Source organism: Aulonocara sp. 'chitande type north' Nkhata Bay, linkage group LG7 (assembly GCF_057382095.1).
Source record: "Aulonocara sp. 'chitande type north' Nkhata Bay isolate Kocher_YH1m ecotype deep benthic linkage group LG7, A_spYH_male_GT1.1, whole genome shotgun sequence".
Classification (NCBI taxonomy): domain Eukaryota; kingdom Metazoa; phylum Chordata; class Actinopteri; order Cichliformes; family Cichlidae; genus Aulonocara; species Aulonocara sp. 'chitande type north' Nkhata Bay.
This window is the reverse complement of record NC_141350.1, coordinates 51,629,528-51,646,474: the sequence shown is the minus strand read 5'-3', so window position 1 is coordinate 51,646,474 and position 16,947 is coordinate 51,629,528. Positions and strand designations below refer to the sequence as shown.

Below are 16,947 nucleotides of genomic sequence, written 5' to 3'. Positions count from 1 at the left end.
GGAAACCACGATTCAAATAACATAGTTAAAGCTTCGTTTTAAATGACGATCACATCATTTCTGATGTATAATAAAAAATCTGTCTCCTTCGACCTGCTTAAAGAAACTGAGCCGGGTCATTAAGCGGTGCCATTTTGGATCATACCAACTGGAAATTGCACATGACGGAATTAAAAATAATAACTAATTATATTATTCAGGTTAAATAAAATATTGACATTTTTAAGTGTTTTATTTTGATATGGCTTAATTTCCAGGGCGGAAATTATTTTTTATTTAAAACCTTGCTTTATTATTACCAATAACATCCCCTTTGATTTCATTGCCATGGTACAGCCTGTGGGAGATATGGCGCTGGGCAGACTTGGTAAATGTTGTCGGTCGTTATTATATGAGCCCTCTAAAGGAGTTTTTTACGGTGTTTTACAGCTAGGCTGGATTGAAGGCTGCATAGGAGGTAAGACAAACAAAAGTCGCCAACAAATGTTGTCACTCTTAAAAGGTAGTACGAAAACTGCCTGGGTTGCATAGCGGGGGAGCTAGCACCCTGTAAAGCAAGCACACGTGAATTAAAGCAAGGTACAGTTGTTCTCTTTGGCTATGTGAGTATTGTGCAAGCTATTCTATGCACGGCTACCTTATCACAGGGACTCGTAAGAGCTTTCTTCTCGTATAGTTATTATTATTTTTGCCCATATATGATTGCCATGTATGGGTAACTGATTATGGATTCATTCACATATTTTAACCACCCTACAGCAAAAAGGCATTTGTTGTCGGAAGATGTTATCAAGCTACAAGACTTCCAGCAAAGAAAGCTGGCAGTGGCTCACCATGTCAATGGATCGGAAGGTAAAGTAGTTATTCTTGCCACTGGCCCAGCTCTGCAAATTTATGTCATATAAAACTTACTTTTGTGTAAACCTCACACTACAGGGAATTATATTAACCTATTCAGTCAGAAGCTGCAAAGGAATGAGCTGATATTGCGGGATGATTTGAAGCTTCTCCTTCACCTGTGCCAGTCAGCAGATGACATGCAAATAGCCAGAGATGCCATCTATAGGTAAGTGCAGCATTCATACAGGGATATTTGTTAAAAAACAACCCATCCAAATCTCACTTACCCATTGCTGGCTTGCTCTCATAAGGTATCACACAGAAAACCGTAACTTGTTGTATGGAGACTTCAAATTTGGTCCTCTCTTCATGAGACTGTGCTATGAGTTGGGTCTGGAGAGCATGGCTTTTGCTACAATAACAGACAAGGTAAACTGGGTAACATCCAAACTTGAGTTAAACAACAATAACTAGACTGGGCATATACTTTAGTGTTTGACTAATAACATTTTATTTTCTGCTGTCTGAACAGATCATGAAAGGATTTTTCCACGACACCACATCCTTTAATATAGCCATAGACATGTTGTTCATGAAAGGCTCCTTTGAAAGTAAGTAACAGATTAACTCCTGTGTTTTTTGTTTGTTTGTTTTTCTCCCACAGTGATTATGATATTTATATAATAATGCAAACTTTTAACTATTGCAGATGCTTTGGAGGTTCTAAGAACCATGAAGAGCCAAGGCATACCATTCAACAAAGACACACTCACGTTAGCAGCTGGTACCTGCTATAAGCTGGTAATGTTTCAGATATTTTACTCTTTTATGTCCATTCAACATTACAACCTCATTTATTCTTATATTTGGACCGATGCCCTGTTTTTGTGTTGGTCAGAATACGGCAGAGACCTACCGGATCTGCATCGCGCTCATTGAAGAGGAACAGACCAGAGGGCAGTTCATCCCGAGGCATACTTACTGTTTCGCTGTAGCACTAGCACTTCGAAGAGTGAGTTTTACATTATGTACCTCTTTTGCATGAAGTGAGATATAGCACATATTTAGAGCATCATTTGTTCTCTTTTCTTTGTGTGTGTGTGTGTGTGTGTGTGTGTGTGTGTGTGTGTGTGTGTGTGTGTTTTTTCCAGGGTGACCTTGAAAAGGCTCAGTCATTATTTTCACAAATTATGAGCACCGACAGCAGATTATGCCAAAACTTTAAGGTAAAGGTGCAGCATGTAAAATGTAATGTGCATTACTTCTTCCTGTCATTCTGTGTAATTTGTTTGTACTTTAGGTCCTAATACTAACAATGTCTGGAGCATTGGCAGAGGCTATTTCTATCCTTTCTGCAGCCATGTTGCCAAAAAGTCCATCTTTTGTAAAAAAGCCAGAGTTTTCTCAGGAGGTGGTAAGTGAAACTACAGCTACTTAAAATTACTGCAGCTGCCAGGCGATTGGTTAGGATTACATAATTGTTGTTAGTGTAAATGCTTACAAGATGAGTGGTGCATTTAAAGTTCTACACATTTTTTGTCCTGTTTTAAACATTGGAAAATCTAGTCCAAAGGAATTTTGATGTATCCTTGTGCTGTTATTATTAATCCATGCTACTCTGAGGAAATGTTACTCAGATTGTTCTCTCAAGCTTGAGAGAACAATCATCTGCCCAAGAGTTGACTTGGTGTCATCCGTTTCAGGTGGATTTGCTACGTTTGCGGAGTCAAGGCAGGCCGCATATAATAAAAGTGGAGCAGGTAGTGACTCAGCTTGAAAGAGACGGTCAGGTGACTCAGCAGACGCTCGATGACATGCTGTGCCGCACGCCCACAGGGAAGAGGAAACCAGCGCCAATAACACTGGAGAGGAGAACTAGCCGGAGAACTCTAAAGCCTCTACAGTCCACTTTACTGTCAGAGTGAGGCTAGAGTTGTCCATTTAAACACTCTGACATTTCCCAGATTTGACTTTGATGTTATAAACGCACTCCTATGATATTTAAGGGCCCTGACCAGCAGCCTATTAAAACACGCTTGTCCTCGCCAGTGCAGATACAACAGCCCATAGCATTGCACCTAAAGAAGCAAAATTGCCAAGAGGAAAGTTTATTTTTCTACTGCATCAGCATCATTGACAGAGTCTATGCCATCTTCAATAAAGAACACTTTAATATTTTATGTTAAATGTGTTTAAAATAAATTCACAGTACCTGTGCATACTCTTAGACTAATGAATTATTATGTGAAGGCACAAAGCAACACTTTTGTGAAAAGGTAGCTTGCCATCTTTAATGCTGAGTCATTTGACAGTCTTGTGTCATATGCATTAACTATCGTTAGCTACCAAGCAATCAGAAACAGGGACAGGTTTATTTGTAAGGCTCGTTTGGAGGTCATAAGTGGGTTTTCTGTTTGTTGGGGGAGAAGTGTGTTATGTGTATGAATGAGTGCTCAAAGACAGATTTATTAAAAATCTAAAGTTTTGGGGGGTGTTGCTGGAATCAAATGATTTTGCTTTCTCATACTTTCTAAAGAGGACACTGGCAATTGTAAAGAGCAAACACTGGGTATGTTGTGAGTTTTCCCTGTAGTCGACACTAGATATTTCCCACATCTTTAGTGTGGTTTAAAGGTTTAGTGTGTCTTATCTATATGAATGGGGGGAAAGTGGGCCAGATCTGTGAGTCTAAAGACATTTAATTACACATTTAAAAATCCCTGAGATATCTTATGAGAAAAAGAAATTCAATTGTAACTGTACAACTCAGTGTTTCTACATGGCCTGTACTATGAAGAATAAAAGAAATGTGTTACAGAAACATTTGTTTTTTAAAGGAAAATTCTATTTAGTAGATACTGAAAAAGAAATTGAGATTTCTGTAATTTAAGCATGTAATTTAGTTGGGAGAGGTCTTAAATGGTACTAACCAGCCACAATACTGTGGCTAGTCTTGAGTGTACACTCCCAGCACCTAATGCGACAACTTAAAAATAACATTACTTTAGTAGAAAATTATTACAATGCCAACAGATGGATGTGAAATGCTAGTATTTCTACTGTAACAGCATAAATTAAGTACAAATGCCAACCAAACCCGCCCGTAGGAATTTGCCCGGATGTAAACAAACCGTGACGTACATCAGACCCTTCCCACAATGCAATGCTTACGTCTATTTAACACGTAAAGAGGCGAAAGACTGAGCTGCTAAATTAACCTGAACACACCGGTTGGACAGTTTGGAAACAGCAGAAAGAGAGCGTGTTTGTTTTTTTTGTTTATGTGACTGATTTTGAAGTTATATGAGGCGGTGCGGCGACATCCTCGCCTAGCGGCCGCTGGTGGCGGTGCTTTTTAGCGTTAGCTTGCCGGTTCGCTGGGACTGTCATAAGCCGTGTGTAGAAGCTCCTCGTAACATCGGGCAGCTGACCCCAACTGGAGCAGACAAAGGAAAGAAAATAATTTATTTTAAAAAAGACGTATAAACTGAAAAAGATATAAAACTATTCGAAGGGACTGCGAGGTCGGAGTAAGATGGTTAGAAATTAGTTTGCTGGGTACTGTTACATTAATTTAGAGATTCATATTTGGGTGTTTGGTGGTCTGACATTTGTAAATACTGGCTTTGGTTAGCTTTAGCAAGCGTAGCTAGAAAAACACAATGAGCACCGAAGAGACGGCAGCGCCTACAAAATCCGCTCCGGATGATGATGGAATGACATGGTGGTACAGATGGCTCTGCAAAATAGCTGGGGTTTTGGGAGGAATATGTAAGTAGTTGTCAAAGTCTTATGTCACTCCTCGAGTAAATAACGTTATGTCCACAGAAACCCAAATCCTGCCATGACAACACGCTTAGCTTTAGTTAATACCACAGACTGTGCACTATGACCACTGCTGCTGCTGTGTGCCAGGTCACGACATTTACTTATTTTGTGTGACAGCTATGTGATTAATCTTTACGCCGTAATTGATACTGTTATGTGACCTCCTCAGTATGCAGATGAGGGGCAGCTGCAGAGTGACATGGCATTTTTTTATAACGTAACATCTGTTTTAGATTGTGAATATGCCGCAATTTAACTGCACAGCCACTAAACAAAAGCTTTGTCACTGCTTTGTCCCCCTCGCTGCAGCAGCAGCCACTCCTGGGCACCGTCTGTTTGTTTGTTTTTTCATGCCATAGCAGCTTGTTCTGCCAAAACGAACCGCGGTGCACATACTCAGGTATTCCCCTCAGGAGTTTCATGTGAGGCTTTTTATTTATTTATTTATTTATTTAAATATAACTGCTGGCTGCAGTTTTTGCAGTATCCCTGATCCACCCTTCCTCTCCCTGTATCCATCTCTCCTTCACAGTGACACCAGAGTCACCGTGGCCGTATCACATTAACAGCTGCATATTCAGTGGCTTCTGTATTATTAAGGAAGCTGGATTGTCTGAAGGTGCAGTGGATGAGTTTCAGCATGAAGCTGCTCTGTGGTGTTATTTGGTTTAGTTACCACAGTGGTGAAAACTGCAAGACTTGAATACTCTCTCAACTCCACCCTAAAAATACAACTCTGTGTAGACATAGATTGGGGTTCTGCACTCAAGGGTTTTCACGATTTAGTGCAAGGTGGGTTTTTTTTGTTTTTTTGTTTTTGTTTTTTTACATTTAAAAAATAAGAACTGTCTTTTTTTTTTCATTTTATTATTTTTATTTATTTATTTATTTTTGATTGTTTGATACCTTACAGCAAATTCTGTAAATTCTAATAAAATATACATTAACTTTCAGGATTTTTCTTCTTTTTTAAATTATTTAAATCAAAATTTTTACAGCTTTAGCATTTTTATTTATAACATTAACTACTGGCAAATAACCTTTTGCATTTCCTTTTTGTTGTTGTTGTTGTTGTTGTTTTGCAGATTTTGCAGAGCTGAGAGTCCTGTCCTCAATATTACTTAATACAGTATTTAGCATAAGATTTAGAAGCAGTGAGATTTTTTTCAGATATATCTTCTTTTTAAAAAAAATAGCTGTGGACTTCACATATGAAGTAGAGCAGGGCGATATGGCCAAAAATATTTATCACGATATATATTTGAAAATTTGCAATAACGATATAACCGACGATATAATTGATGCGAGACAAAATACAACTCCACAACATTACTAGCGCAAAAAGACAACCTTCCATTTATTTTCACTTAAGAAGCTGGTTTTTATGTACATTAAAGCTTTATAAAAATGTAACAGTGCAAATGCAAATTCCTTGCTGAAAGTTTAACCAAAAGGCATTTCCAGTAGAAATGGGCTGACATATCCTGAGCATAACCATGTATAATATCCACTGAAGTTAAAAAGAGGTGCTTTGCAACATTAAACTGCAGTGTGCAGTACGTATTTTTCGGACCATAAGGTGCACAGGATTATAAGGCACATTAAGCGAAACAAAGCAGTCAGATAAATCAAACTTTATTAAACTCATTCTTCTTGCTTCCTCCACTTCTGTACCATTGTTTCATTAATGTTGAATTCTCTGGCAGCTGCTCTATTCCCATGTTGTTGCAGTATATTAATGACTAACCTCGTATTGTGGATGGATTATCTCAGTTGTTCTCCTGCCATGCGATTGCATTTGTCTCTAACCATGAAGAACCTTCACGTTAACTTTTATAAGTGGAAAAGTGTTAGTGTTCGTCCTCCAGCTTCACTGTTTATGTTATGCTAACATAGCTGTGTCGCTAGCGATCACGTAGCACATCATTATATACCAGCTAGCCCAACTTCAGTAACCCTACAAACGTCACTGCTGTTTAGTTTCCTGTCTTCATTTATGTTGGAAGTGATAGCAGAGCTGTACGTTTGAATTTTTTCAGAAATCTCTCAGTCAGAACATGCTATATCATGCTTAGGTAACTAGCGAAACTAGCGAGCTAACTTCCGCTAGCTTCCTGCTAACTTATAACTCCGTTAAATGTAATAACTTTTGTTTTCATGGATGCCTGGAAGTTAAACTTTATAGTTACACCTGGTAAAGCAGCAATGCTGATCGTTTTATTAAAGATGAAAGAATTTAGACAGTTTTTAACTCTAAGTGATGCTGCAGTGTTGTTTGACCTGAAGTATACGGAGTTTAGGACCCAGATTACTCCCAGATTTAAGAGCATCTTAGTCCGACAAATACGACAATAACAACGGCCGCTTGCATGTTCTGCAAAAAATGTGCTTTGTTGTGTATCTGACGGACAAACACCAAACCAGTTCCACATCACGGAAGTTGCACCATTTTTACAAACCAATTCTGGTTCATCTGTTTCACTCAACAATCGGCCATGTGCGTATGAAAACAAAGGCACTGCGCATGCGCGTTTTACTCCCATTCTATCGCGATATTTCATTTTCCTATCGTTGCCTAACATTATACCGGTATTACCGTGAACGGTATAATATGGCCCAGCCCTAATATGAAGTATTGTAATTTCAATGTAGTGGATATACGCACACACACAGCAGACTGAAGATATAATAAGAGCCAACCCCAAAACTTTACCTGTTCTATTCTACATGGATATCGTGTATATAGATAGCACTTCTTGTGTTTACAGTTGACTGCATTACATTAGTGTGACTCAAACTGGCAGTAATTTACACCATTAGTTCATTTTCTGTGTTAATTGCTTTATTTCACACACATCCGTGAGATGCCAAGTTGGATACATTAGAGCCTGCCAGAAATCCTTACATGTAGGAAGTAGACATGGCTTTTTTACACAGCTTTTGAACTCACCATTTTCTACTGAGCTTTTGGTCTGTCTCATTTTCTGCTGTACACATATTTATTTTTTTACATACAATAGTGGACCTTCTGCGTCTTAGCAGTGGAAAATCTTCCTCACACTGAGTAGATGTTGTCTATCATAATCACTGTGGAGAAATGCTGCGAGTGACAGGATTAAAAGGTTTCAAACAAATGCTAGCCAAAAAGAGGGACGCGGCCTCAGTTATGATGCAGTTATTATTAAAACACTCTGAAACAAATTCTCTTGTACATGAAAAAGGCAGCCTGCTTTGATTTTTGACCTGATTTCTCTCAAATTTATTCTGTGTAGTTAATCTTTGGGCCAGGCCTTGTTTCATAATCGCCCTTTCATCGAGATAGGCGTGCTGTATTTGACCAGTTTATTTGATTTTCGTTTATTTGTTTCAGAACAAACACAGAGCACAGTTGTAGCGCTCACGAGACCTCTTTCATTCTGTGTTTGTCGTCCTTTTGCATTCGTAAGTTTCATATTTTCCACGTCACTAAGCAGCTTACACATGACAACTTTCCCACACAACTTTCGACACTGAAGTGGCTGAACTGTATTAACAGCTTCAGCCGGATGTATGGGACGGATTATTTTCTCTATCACGCAATGATCTGCTTCTGTGGTGTCATAATAACAGCCCTTTGCTTTGTGTTTTGTCCTGTCCAAATCATGCAGCCTGTGCCATCTCAGGAGTGTGGAACTGTGTCACTGTGAACCCTCTAAACATTGCTGCTGGAGTGTGGATGGTGTAAGTCTCATTAGTGTCGCACTTTTGTAATATTCACATGCCACACAGCTAGATAGTTTAAAGGACAGTTTAGAGGTGGAAATGCAGTAAACATAATACCAAATGACCTCTTTTTAGGCAACACTGTGTGTTGGTGATGTAGCGCATTCAAGGACAATCAGAAAGTTGCCTTTTCTGGTCCAGTTTGTGTAAAGTAATGATTAAAAACACCAAATGAAGAGCCTTTCAGCGAACTATACATTGATATTGAGCAGAAGTCTCATATAGCACCTAACCACACCTACTCTAACAAAGGAGGTATGAAGAGTAAATTGGAGCATCTTGCGCCAAAGTGCCTTAACAATTCTTTATTTTAGGTAGGATTTTTAAGTTATAAGCAGGTTAAGTGGTAACTGTATCTCCAATTTGGCTAGCTGGCTCACTGTGAGAACTTTGTTGTTGTTTCCATGACAGCACAATACGTCTTTTCCAACTAGCTGCTGCTTTTAGTAAAAGGAAAGGGCAAAGAATGATTTCCTTGCCGTGCTTACGTATCCTCTCCTTCCTTCTCAAGGTTGAACGCCTTTGTGTTGTTCCTCTGTGAAGTCCCGTTTTGTTGTCAGTTCATCGAGTTTGCTAATGCGGTCGCAGCTCGTGCAGACAAACTCAAACCCTGGCAGAAGGCCTTCTTCTATTGTGGGTGAGGATGATTTATGCCACTGGAGACAGAAATGAACTATATGGGGGGAAAAATAAAAAACATTTGGAACTTGGGTTTTCTGATAGTTGTGCACATCGCATATAATCTTGGAAATGTACTTAATCAGATTCAATGACTTTGCCTGTTCTCAGGATGGCTCTGTTTCCTGTATTCTTGAGTTTCTCCTTTACAACCTTGTTTGGGAACGCCATCGCCTTTGCTACAGGAGTGCTGTACGGCCTCGCTTCTTTAGGCAAAAAGTAAGAAAGAAAATATAATGCATCTGAAATATCTACACAGTACAGACTGTGCAATAACGTGTTTTTTGATATCTCACCCACATTATATCCCATTGAAACAGGCTCTCACATTAAACATTAAACGTTTCATTATAACAAGTTATCATGTTTTTAATCTCAAGTTTAAATGCTCTAACAGTTCTAATGTGATTTATGTGGTTTCTTTTGTTGTTGTTTATTCACGTAAAGTAACTTTTCACTTTTCAAGATGAGCTGTCCATTAACCTTGCAGTTAACAGTGTCATCTATTCCTGTCATTCTTTCTTTCTTTTTTCCTCCCCACACTTCCCTGAACTTAACATTTTATTATTACCATCACTCTCCTGCACCCCTGTCTTTCCTTTCCCTCCTCTTCCAGGGGAGATGCAGTGACTTACGCCAGACTGCAGCATCAGAAACAGGGGGATGAAGAGAGGATGACAGGAACGACAAACGGGGCTCCAGAGTGAGGCCTTTTCACCAGCTGTTGTTTCTTTCCCTCCTCCTCTGTTCTACACTTGGGATTTTTCTCCTGTCCTCTATCCATCCTACCTCTTTCTCCGCACCCTTTTCTTTACTAAAATGTTACATTCTTGTTGCGCTCACCTGCAAAACAGATTCAGCCTGTTATTTGGTACTTGCCCTATAAACGGGATTCATGATTGTGACCTGATCACTTATATTTAAAACTTAGTTTTTATGTTTTGTTGTGTTTTGCTGGTTTCAGTCATACAGCCTTTATTTTTCTCTCTTTCTTTTTTTTAAACTGACGTTGTTGTCGCCCATAAAGCCTTTCAGGAAATCTGATCAGAAATTAATGTGATTGTAAATTGTACATATTTGACTTCAGGTTATTCACTTTGACTTTAAGGCTGCAGTTCAGAGTTGTGTGTCAGAGGAATTCGCCCCTTTGCATTCTTTGCGTGTGAGTGTGCCTCCCTGCTGTGGCACCGTGTCTCAATGCAATTTAACAACCGTGTGGCCAGAGTGGGTATACTTTTGTTTTGGGCACAGCGTGGTACACAGTGTCAGCAGTGCAACACATCAGCGGGTTAAAAAAAACAACAACAAAAAAGTTATTACACTTTAATAATGCACAATGTCCCGAGGTAAAGAACCGCGTGTATCAGGAGCAGGAATTGTAGCAAACAGAGCTGCCCTCGTAGAGCTGGGAGAGTGGAATTATTGCCTGGAAGAACGTGACTCTTTTCTCAGCTGTCCTCAGATCAGATTCGTCACATTTTGGGATTCTCTTCAGCCTCAGGAGGCTACGTTTGCAGCTGCGAGGCATGATGTGCATCACACATGTGTCAGATCACACTTCAGTAATACTCAGAATCAGTTGGGGAGGGAAGCCTTCTCAAGTTGCGGATGAGCCACAGCTCATCTAGAGAGACACAGGTTTATTTTCTGTATCCTCTGAAGGCTGAGACCGGATCTGCTAGAGAACTTTGAGCTATGTTTACTTGCGTGTTGCACCGGCACAAACTGGGTTTGGCGTTCAAAACAAAAAAATAACATTGTCAGCATTCACAATGACACTGCAGCGACAAGATTGCATTTAAGTGGTGCAAACTTTTGCGACTGGCCCTGTTGCGTATGTATTTCGCACAAAATACAAGGAGGAGAATATTTAAATCACATGATACACAGTTTACTGCTACCTGCGGAAATATTTAACGCAGAAAAAACACTAACCACACTTATAAATACTATCTGAGGATTTCACTCATGTGCGAATTTGCTTCACTTAGTAAGTCTGGACGATAAAAAGCGATTGCGGGGATAAGCGCTGTCACTCCAGAATGTATTATTGTATTTGAGAATGTTAAGGACTATCGTCTTCTGACGATAATTAACATTCCTCTTTGGTTTTACTGAGTTAACAACATATGATTTGCGTGTAATATTTTTGTATGTGGCTATGTTTTGATTTCATGACCTTTTATCAACAATCTAGAAATTTCTAGACCAGGAATGTCAAAGTCATTTTATGTCATGGGCCACATGTGACTTGTTTTTATCTTAAGTGGGCTGGACCTGAAACTCCTTGTTCTGTCAGTGTAAAGACATTTTACTACACATTTAAAAATCCCTCAGATGCAGAAAAGTGCAGATTTTTCTACATGATCAAAAAATGTTGCTGTAGTACATGAACGAAATGCATGAGCACAAATAAATGTGTAAAATTACAGAAAAAAATGTTCTGGTAACTACAAAACTGAAGGATTGTGCTGATTCTAATGTGGACTCATTGTAGAAAAAAAATTCTGCATTTAATAGTGAAAAAACGCAATCTTTTCTGTGATTTAATTGTTTATCTATTACTTAATTACTTTAGGGTAGTATGGATGGCAATCGGGGAGGTCCTTATGTGTATAAAAAGCTCTAAAGCTCATGAAAACACAGTTAAAAGTCCAATATCAAAGCCATTCTGTGGGCCAGATTGGAGTCTTTGCCGGACTGATTCTGGCCCCCAAGCCTTATGTGTGACATCCTCAGTCTAGGCACTTAATGTCTGTCAACCAAAACCTTTTATAAATCTCTGGCCAGTGATTTCAGTAGCATAGCTTCTGAGCACACACAGGTCTAAACTGCAGCTTGACGTCATATTTGAGGGATATTTTTAACATTGGAGAATGTATCTGGTGCATCCAAAGATAGAGACCTTTTATCTTTATTTTTGTTTTGTGCTTTTTATACATTAACTTTTCAGTTGGCTTAAGTTCAGTTGAGGTATTTGTGTAGCTTTCAGTTGAATGGCAAAACCTGCTTGTGCTGCTAACGGACAAGAGACCAGTCGCCAACTTGTGGCATGTAGATTTTGTGAAACGTCATGAAACGAGGAGCAAAACTGTGCACTCATTTGGGAATCTTTGTGTAGCTGGGGTTTCTTTTCCCGCTTTAGAATCCGTTAATAAGTATCTGCTGATTTCTTTGTGTCTGACATACTGCTCTCTTATGCTCTACCAAAACCCATCCACAGTTTAATGAAGGGAAGTGTCTTGATTCAGGGAGTAATTGGTCTGTATCCCACACAGTCACCACCGCAATGGTTTCACTCAAATGAGGTATGCAGTGCTCACCAGTGTACCGTGTGTGTGGTTTGTTTTTGGGCCTTGCCATTGTTATTTTAGCAGTAATAAGGATGGAATAAGTGTTTACACATACCTCTTACAGCTGTTTCTACCTTAAGTCTTGACTGAGTGAATAATTCATACCATCACCATCAGCTCTCAGGTATCATAGTTAACAGTGCACAGCACACACAACCAGCCTGTGCGTAGGTCCTAGTCGAAGCCTGACTCTACGATTTTACTGTATCACCCGAGTCAACGTGAAAAGCATTTTGTCATGCAATTAAAACACACACAAAACAGCCTTCACACACATCCAATCCAGTGATATGCTAAAGTCTAACACTATAAAAGCGCTCCACTGCTGTTTAACACTGCTTTCTCTGTCCACGGCCATCCACAACAAAACAAATTGCTGCAGGTGTTGAGTGTATCTTGTGCTGTAAGGGATATGTGAATAATGTGTGTTGTGATGTGAATCCTGATCATGTTACAAATTAGTGAATAAACAAAATTGCTACTACTGCGTGGTGTTGGCTTCTTCTGTACCTTTTTGTATCACTCTCAGGTTTGTATTTCTTCTATCACGATGATCAGGTCAAAGTTTACATGTTTATATTAATGTCAGAGCCCATCTAACTTAGTAACTGCAGTTCTGTCCTCTGTCATTTCAAATATTTCGTGTATAAGACATAATAAAAAACTGCTTTTTACCAAATCCTCTTATTAGGTAAATACTGTACATGACATGCATTACTTATTTAGCAAAAATGACGGCCTAACATCTCCACTTTGTTCTCATCTGTCCAGAGAACTTCCAGAAATCTTGTAGTTTGTTCAAATGCAGCTTTACAAACTTACGTTGTGTTGCCATGTTCTTTTTAAGAGAAGAGGCTTTCTTCTTCTTGTTTAGTTGCTTTCTACTTCTGCTGTCAAAAGTTTTCTCATATAACATCCTAACTAAAGAGTTGGAGATGTAGCTCTTTTGCAGAGTAATGCACACTTTGACCTTGGGGTCATCCACTCGTGGGAAGATTGGCAACTGTGTTGAATGCTTTTCCACTTGAATAATCTTTCTGACTGTAGAATGACACGCTATTTCTAAGTGGCTGTATAACCACACCCAGATTGACTGGCATTGACAAGATCTTTGCTGATGTCAACAAGCTGCCAAAACTTCTGTTTTTTAATGGAGATGCACACACCTCCTGAGCTTCTCTATAAAAAGTGGGAGAAAGTATTAAGGATGTGTTTAGTATTCACATGCTGCTTCTTAGTTTTGGTTTGGTTTCTGTTTAATAAATAGTGGTGTGGTGTAATATATCATGTTTTGTCATTCATCCAATTTTAAGACCTGCTAGGGGTCCTGGTTAGATTTATCATGTTTCCTCCCCTCATCCCAAACCAGGCTGCCTCTCCCTGAACTAGGTTCTGCTTGAGGTTTCTTCCTGTTAAAAAGGAGTTTTCCTTCCCACTGTCAACAAAGTACTTGCTCATAGGGGATCATATGATTGTTGGGGTTTTCTCTGTAGAGACTTTACCTGACAATGTAAAGCGCCTTGAGGCAACTGTTGTTGTGAATTAGTGCTATATGTATAAAACTGAATTAAATTGAATTGAACTGCTGTTCTCATATGCAAAACCTTAGAACTGGAAGTGTTTATTTTAATTTATTTTGTTTTTTGCCATTAATGATTACTCTTGTTAAAAAGTTGTACACCTGGGAAAAGTAAGTATGATATGTCACAGTCACGCGTGGTTCTTTTCAGTTCTTTTTCAAATGTTATTTCCATTTACTGCAGCTAGGTAGAACCTTTTTCCTCTTTAAATTATTCAGCTGTGGTTGAATCTGGGCAGAACATCCTGCTCCTTCTGAAAGCTTCAAAAGACAAAGCATCTCTCTGTCTGAAGTGTGGAGTTAGGCAAGAAGATGAATACTGATGAAAGACTAAATTTTATAAAAAGATTTCTGTTATACGCTGGGGGTTTGGGGGTAATTTTGTTAAGTGTTAGAATGTTTTGGGGCACCTTTGATTGTGTTTTCTTAATAAAACAATTTCCCACTGACATTTTAAGATCCTTTCAGACAAATAAGCCTTACTTTGAATGATAATCTTGGAAAAAATGGCCCCTTTATGTTTTGAAAAACCAAATGAAAGCAAGTAAAATTTGTTTATTTTTCATGAAGTCCTCTCTGCCATTTTTTTAAACTGCACAAACTGTGTTTGTGACAACTGTTTATTGAATTTCATTCAGTTTCAGTTTTATTTATACATCACCACATCACAAGATTCACCTCAAGGTGGTTGTAAGGTAATGATTCTGCAATAATACAGAGAAAACCCCAAAAACCAGACAACCCCCTTTGAGTTCCCACTTGGTGACAGTGGGAAGGAAAAACTCCCTTTTAACAGGAAGAAACCTCTGGCAGAATCAGGCTCAGGGAGCGGCGGGACAAAAGACACACTGTGTGCAGATGATTCATAGAAAGGTTTCAGTGTCACATAGATGATATTGATAGATATTACTGTTATCATTAAAAAGAGATTTCAGTGTTATCTCTTATGCTTCCGCTTTTTGTATTGTTACAAGCAAAAATATTTGGGCTTTTTAAAAAAACATTTTTTATAATGCTATGTGTCATCCAACCCAATCAAACCACTGTGTTTGTAACTGTGGTTGATCTTGAGTGGTGGCCCTTTACAGTGGCAAGCTTTTGATATTTCTTATGCCCTGTCAACATGGATCAGTGTCTGCAGGTGAATGGAAATTGAAACCAGACTGTTGATCAACCACACTGAACTGAGTTAGAAGGAAATAACCTTGAGGATTTTATTAAAACATACAAGCTTAATTCTTTTCCCAGACGAAACTAGCACTCCTATTTGATTTCATCAAGTATAGTTTCTCTTTCTTTTGCTTAGCCTACTGACTTTAATATTTCTATCACGAGCTTGCAGTAAAATCAAACTGCAATTTGTTTCCCCTTTTTTTGCTGTCATGTCGGACAAATCTAAATCACATATAATTTAAAAGCAGTGATCAAAGAAAAATTAAATGCTTCACATCTCAGTGTCACACCACAGAAATTAAGGATACTCCAGAGTTCCCTGTTTTTTTTTACATTTTGCCGTACACTATTGCTTTTTTATTAGTTTTCTTTGAATTATTTGTATCTAAAAACTCATGAAAAATAAACCCAGTCTGACTTGATTTACCAGCACTTCCCCTAAAGTATGCTGTATAATAAATTACCTATTTATTAACTACTATTTAAATTTCCTTTGTAGTGAGTCATTTCACAATACATCAGTATTACATTTTGCATTGCTTCCTGGAATGTGCAACACATAAATAATGCTATCTGTAAAACTGCTCTGAGAATTCTGAATAAAGTTCTCATGTTTGAACATGTGATTCTATTTTCTATTTTCTTCTGGCCACTGAAGAATTCATGTCTTTGCCTTGAGAAACTCTTGGGTAGTGTTTACAGCATGTTTTGACTCATTGTCCATTTGTATGATCAAGTATATCTCTGTACACATTAGAGTTCATCCTGCTACTCCCAGCAGCAGCTACATCATCAATGAAAAGCCATAACATAGCCTTCACCATGTCTAACAGACGATGTAGTATGCTTTGGATCATGAGCTCTTCTTTCCTTCTCCATATTTTTTTCTTTTCCAATCATTCTGATACAACTTCATCTTGGTTTCATCTATTCTAAATAATTTTTTCCAGAACAGTGCAGGCTGTTTTAGATGTTTTCTGGTATTATCTAGTCTGACACTCTTGGACTCAAGTGTAACTAGTGGTTTGCACCTTGTTCTATGCTTTCTGTATTTAAATTCATGATGGTGTCTTTGACAATGATACACCTACTCCCTCAAAAGTGTTTTTGATGTTGTGAAGCTGCAATCATCTACTTTAATACTTTTGTTAAATCCCTTTAATTAAAGCTGAACTTCAACCAGATCTTGACTGTTAGATGAGAAAAAACAGGCGCAAAATTTCAAAAAAGTATGGCCCTAAGCATATACATACATACAATGATGCTTCACTGCAAACCTGCTCCCATCACAAGCCTGTTTATGTCTTGTGTAATTATGTCTCGGCATGTTTTCATTATCTGAACTCTGTGATTTGTCACAGTCTGAGTCTTCTGTGTGGTTTATGTTTAATAACAGCTGTTAAAGTCAGATGACTAGACAAGGAGTTACCTGATGTGTTCTGCAGATTAGATAAGTGTGAAATAACACTAACACAGCCAGATGTAGATCAGCTGCACCGCATGTGGATAAGATCAAACAGGAATGTTTCCATTAGTCTATTACATCATTAATTGTGAGACCTTTTCATATTCACAATGACCAGATACTAAGATTACAGAAGAGCAGACAGTGGACAGAGATATTTACAAAGCAAATAAAAATGGCCTAAAGCACAGCTTGTAGCTCAGGTGGTAAACATGGATGCTCATTTAACTGCAGGTTAAATCCCAGAAATGATGTGGGCTTCATAGATA

General features: G+C 38.5%; 2 protein-coding genes across 4 annotated transcripts; both read left to right on the top strand.

Moving 5' to 3' along the window:
• Positions 1-317: 317 nt before the first annotated feature.
• ptcd2 (pentatricopeptide repeat domain 2) lies at positions 318-3,586 on the top strand. The gene is made up of 10 exons (XM_086301205.1): positions 318-457; positions 760-852; positions 937-1,066; positions 1,152-1,269; positions 1,373-1,451; positions 1,550-1,641; positions 1,739-1,852; positions 1,992-2,066; positions 2,141-2,254; positions 2,544-3,586. Exons 1-10 carry the CDS (start codon positions 328-330, stop codon positions 2,763-2,765), a joined length of 1,167 nt encoding a protein of 388 aa, XP_086157331.1. The 5' UTR covers positions 318-327; the 3' UTR covers positions 2,766-3,586.
• Positions 3,587-3,801: 215 nt separating this feature from the next.
• On the top strand, positions 3,802-12,945 carry cacfd1 (calcium channel flower domain containing 1). 3 transcript variants are annotated; one of them, XM_086301206.1, is made up of 7 exons: positions 3,802-4,611; positions 4,978-5,090; positions 5,201-5,287; positions 8,316-8,388; positions 8,942-9,067; positions 9,220-9,327; positions 9,725-12,945. In XM_086301206.1, the coding sequence occupies exons 1-7, from the start codon at positions 4,562-4,564 to the stop codon at positions 9,813-9,815; spliced, it is 648 nt and encodes a 215-aa protein (XP_086157332.1). In that variant the 5' UTR covers positions 3,802-4,561; the 3' UTR covers positions 9,816-12,945. The 3 variants fall into 3 exon arrangements, with proteins under 3 accessions (XP_086157332.1, XP_086157333.1, XP_086157334.1); XM_086301207.1 differs by lacking the exon at positions 4,978-5,090; XM_086301208.1 differs by lacking the exons at positions 4,978-5,090; positions 5,201-5,287.
• The last annotated feature ends 4,002 nt before the right edge of the window (positions 12,946-16,947 follow it).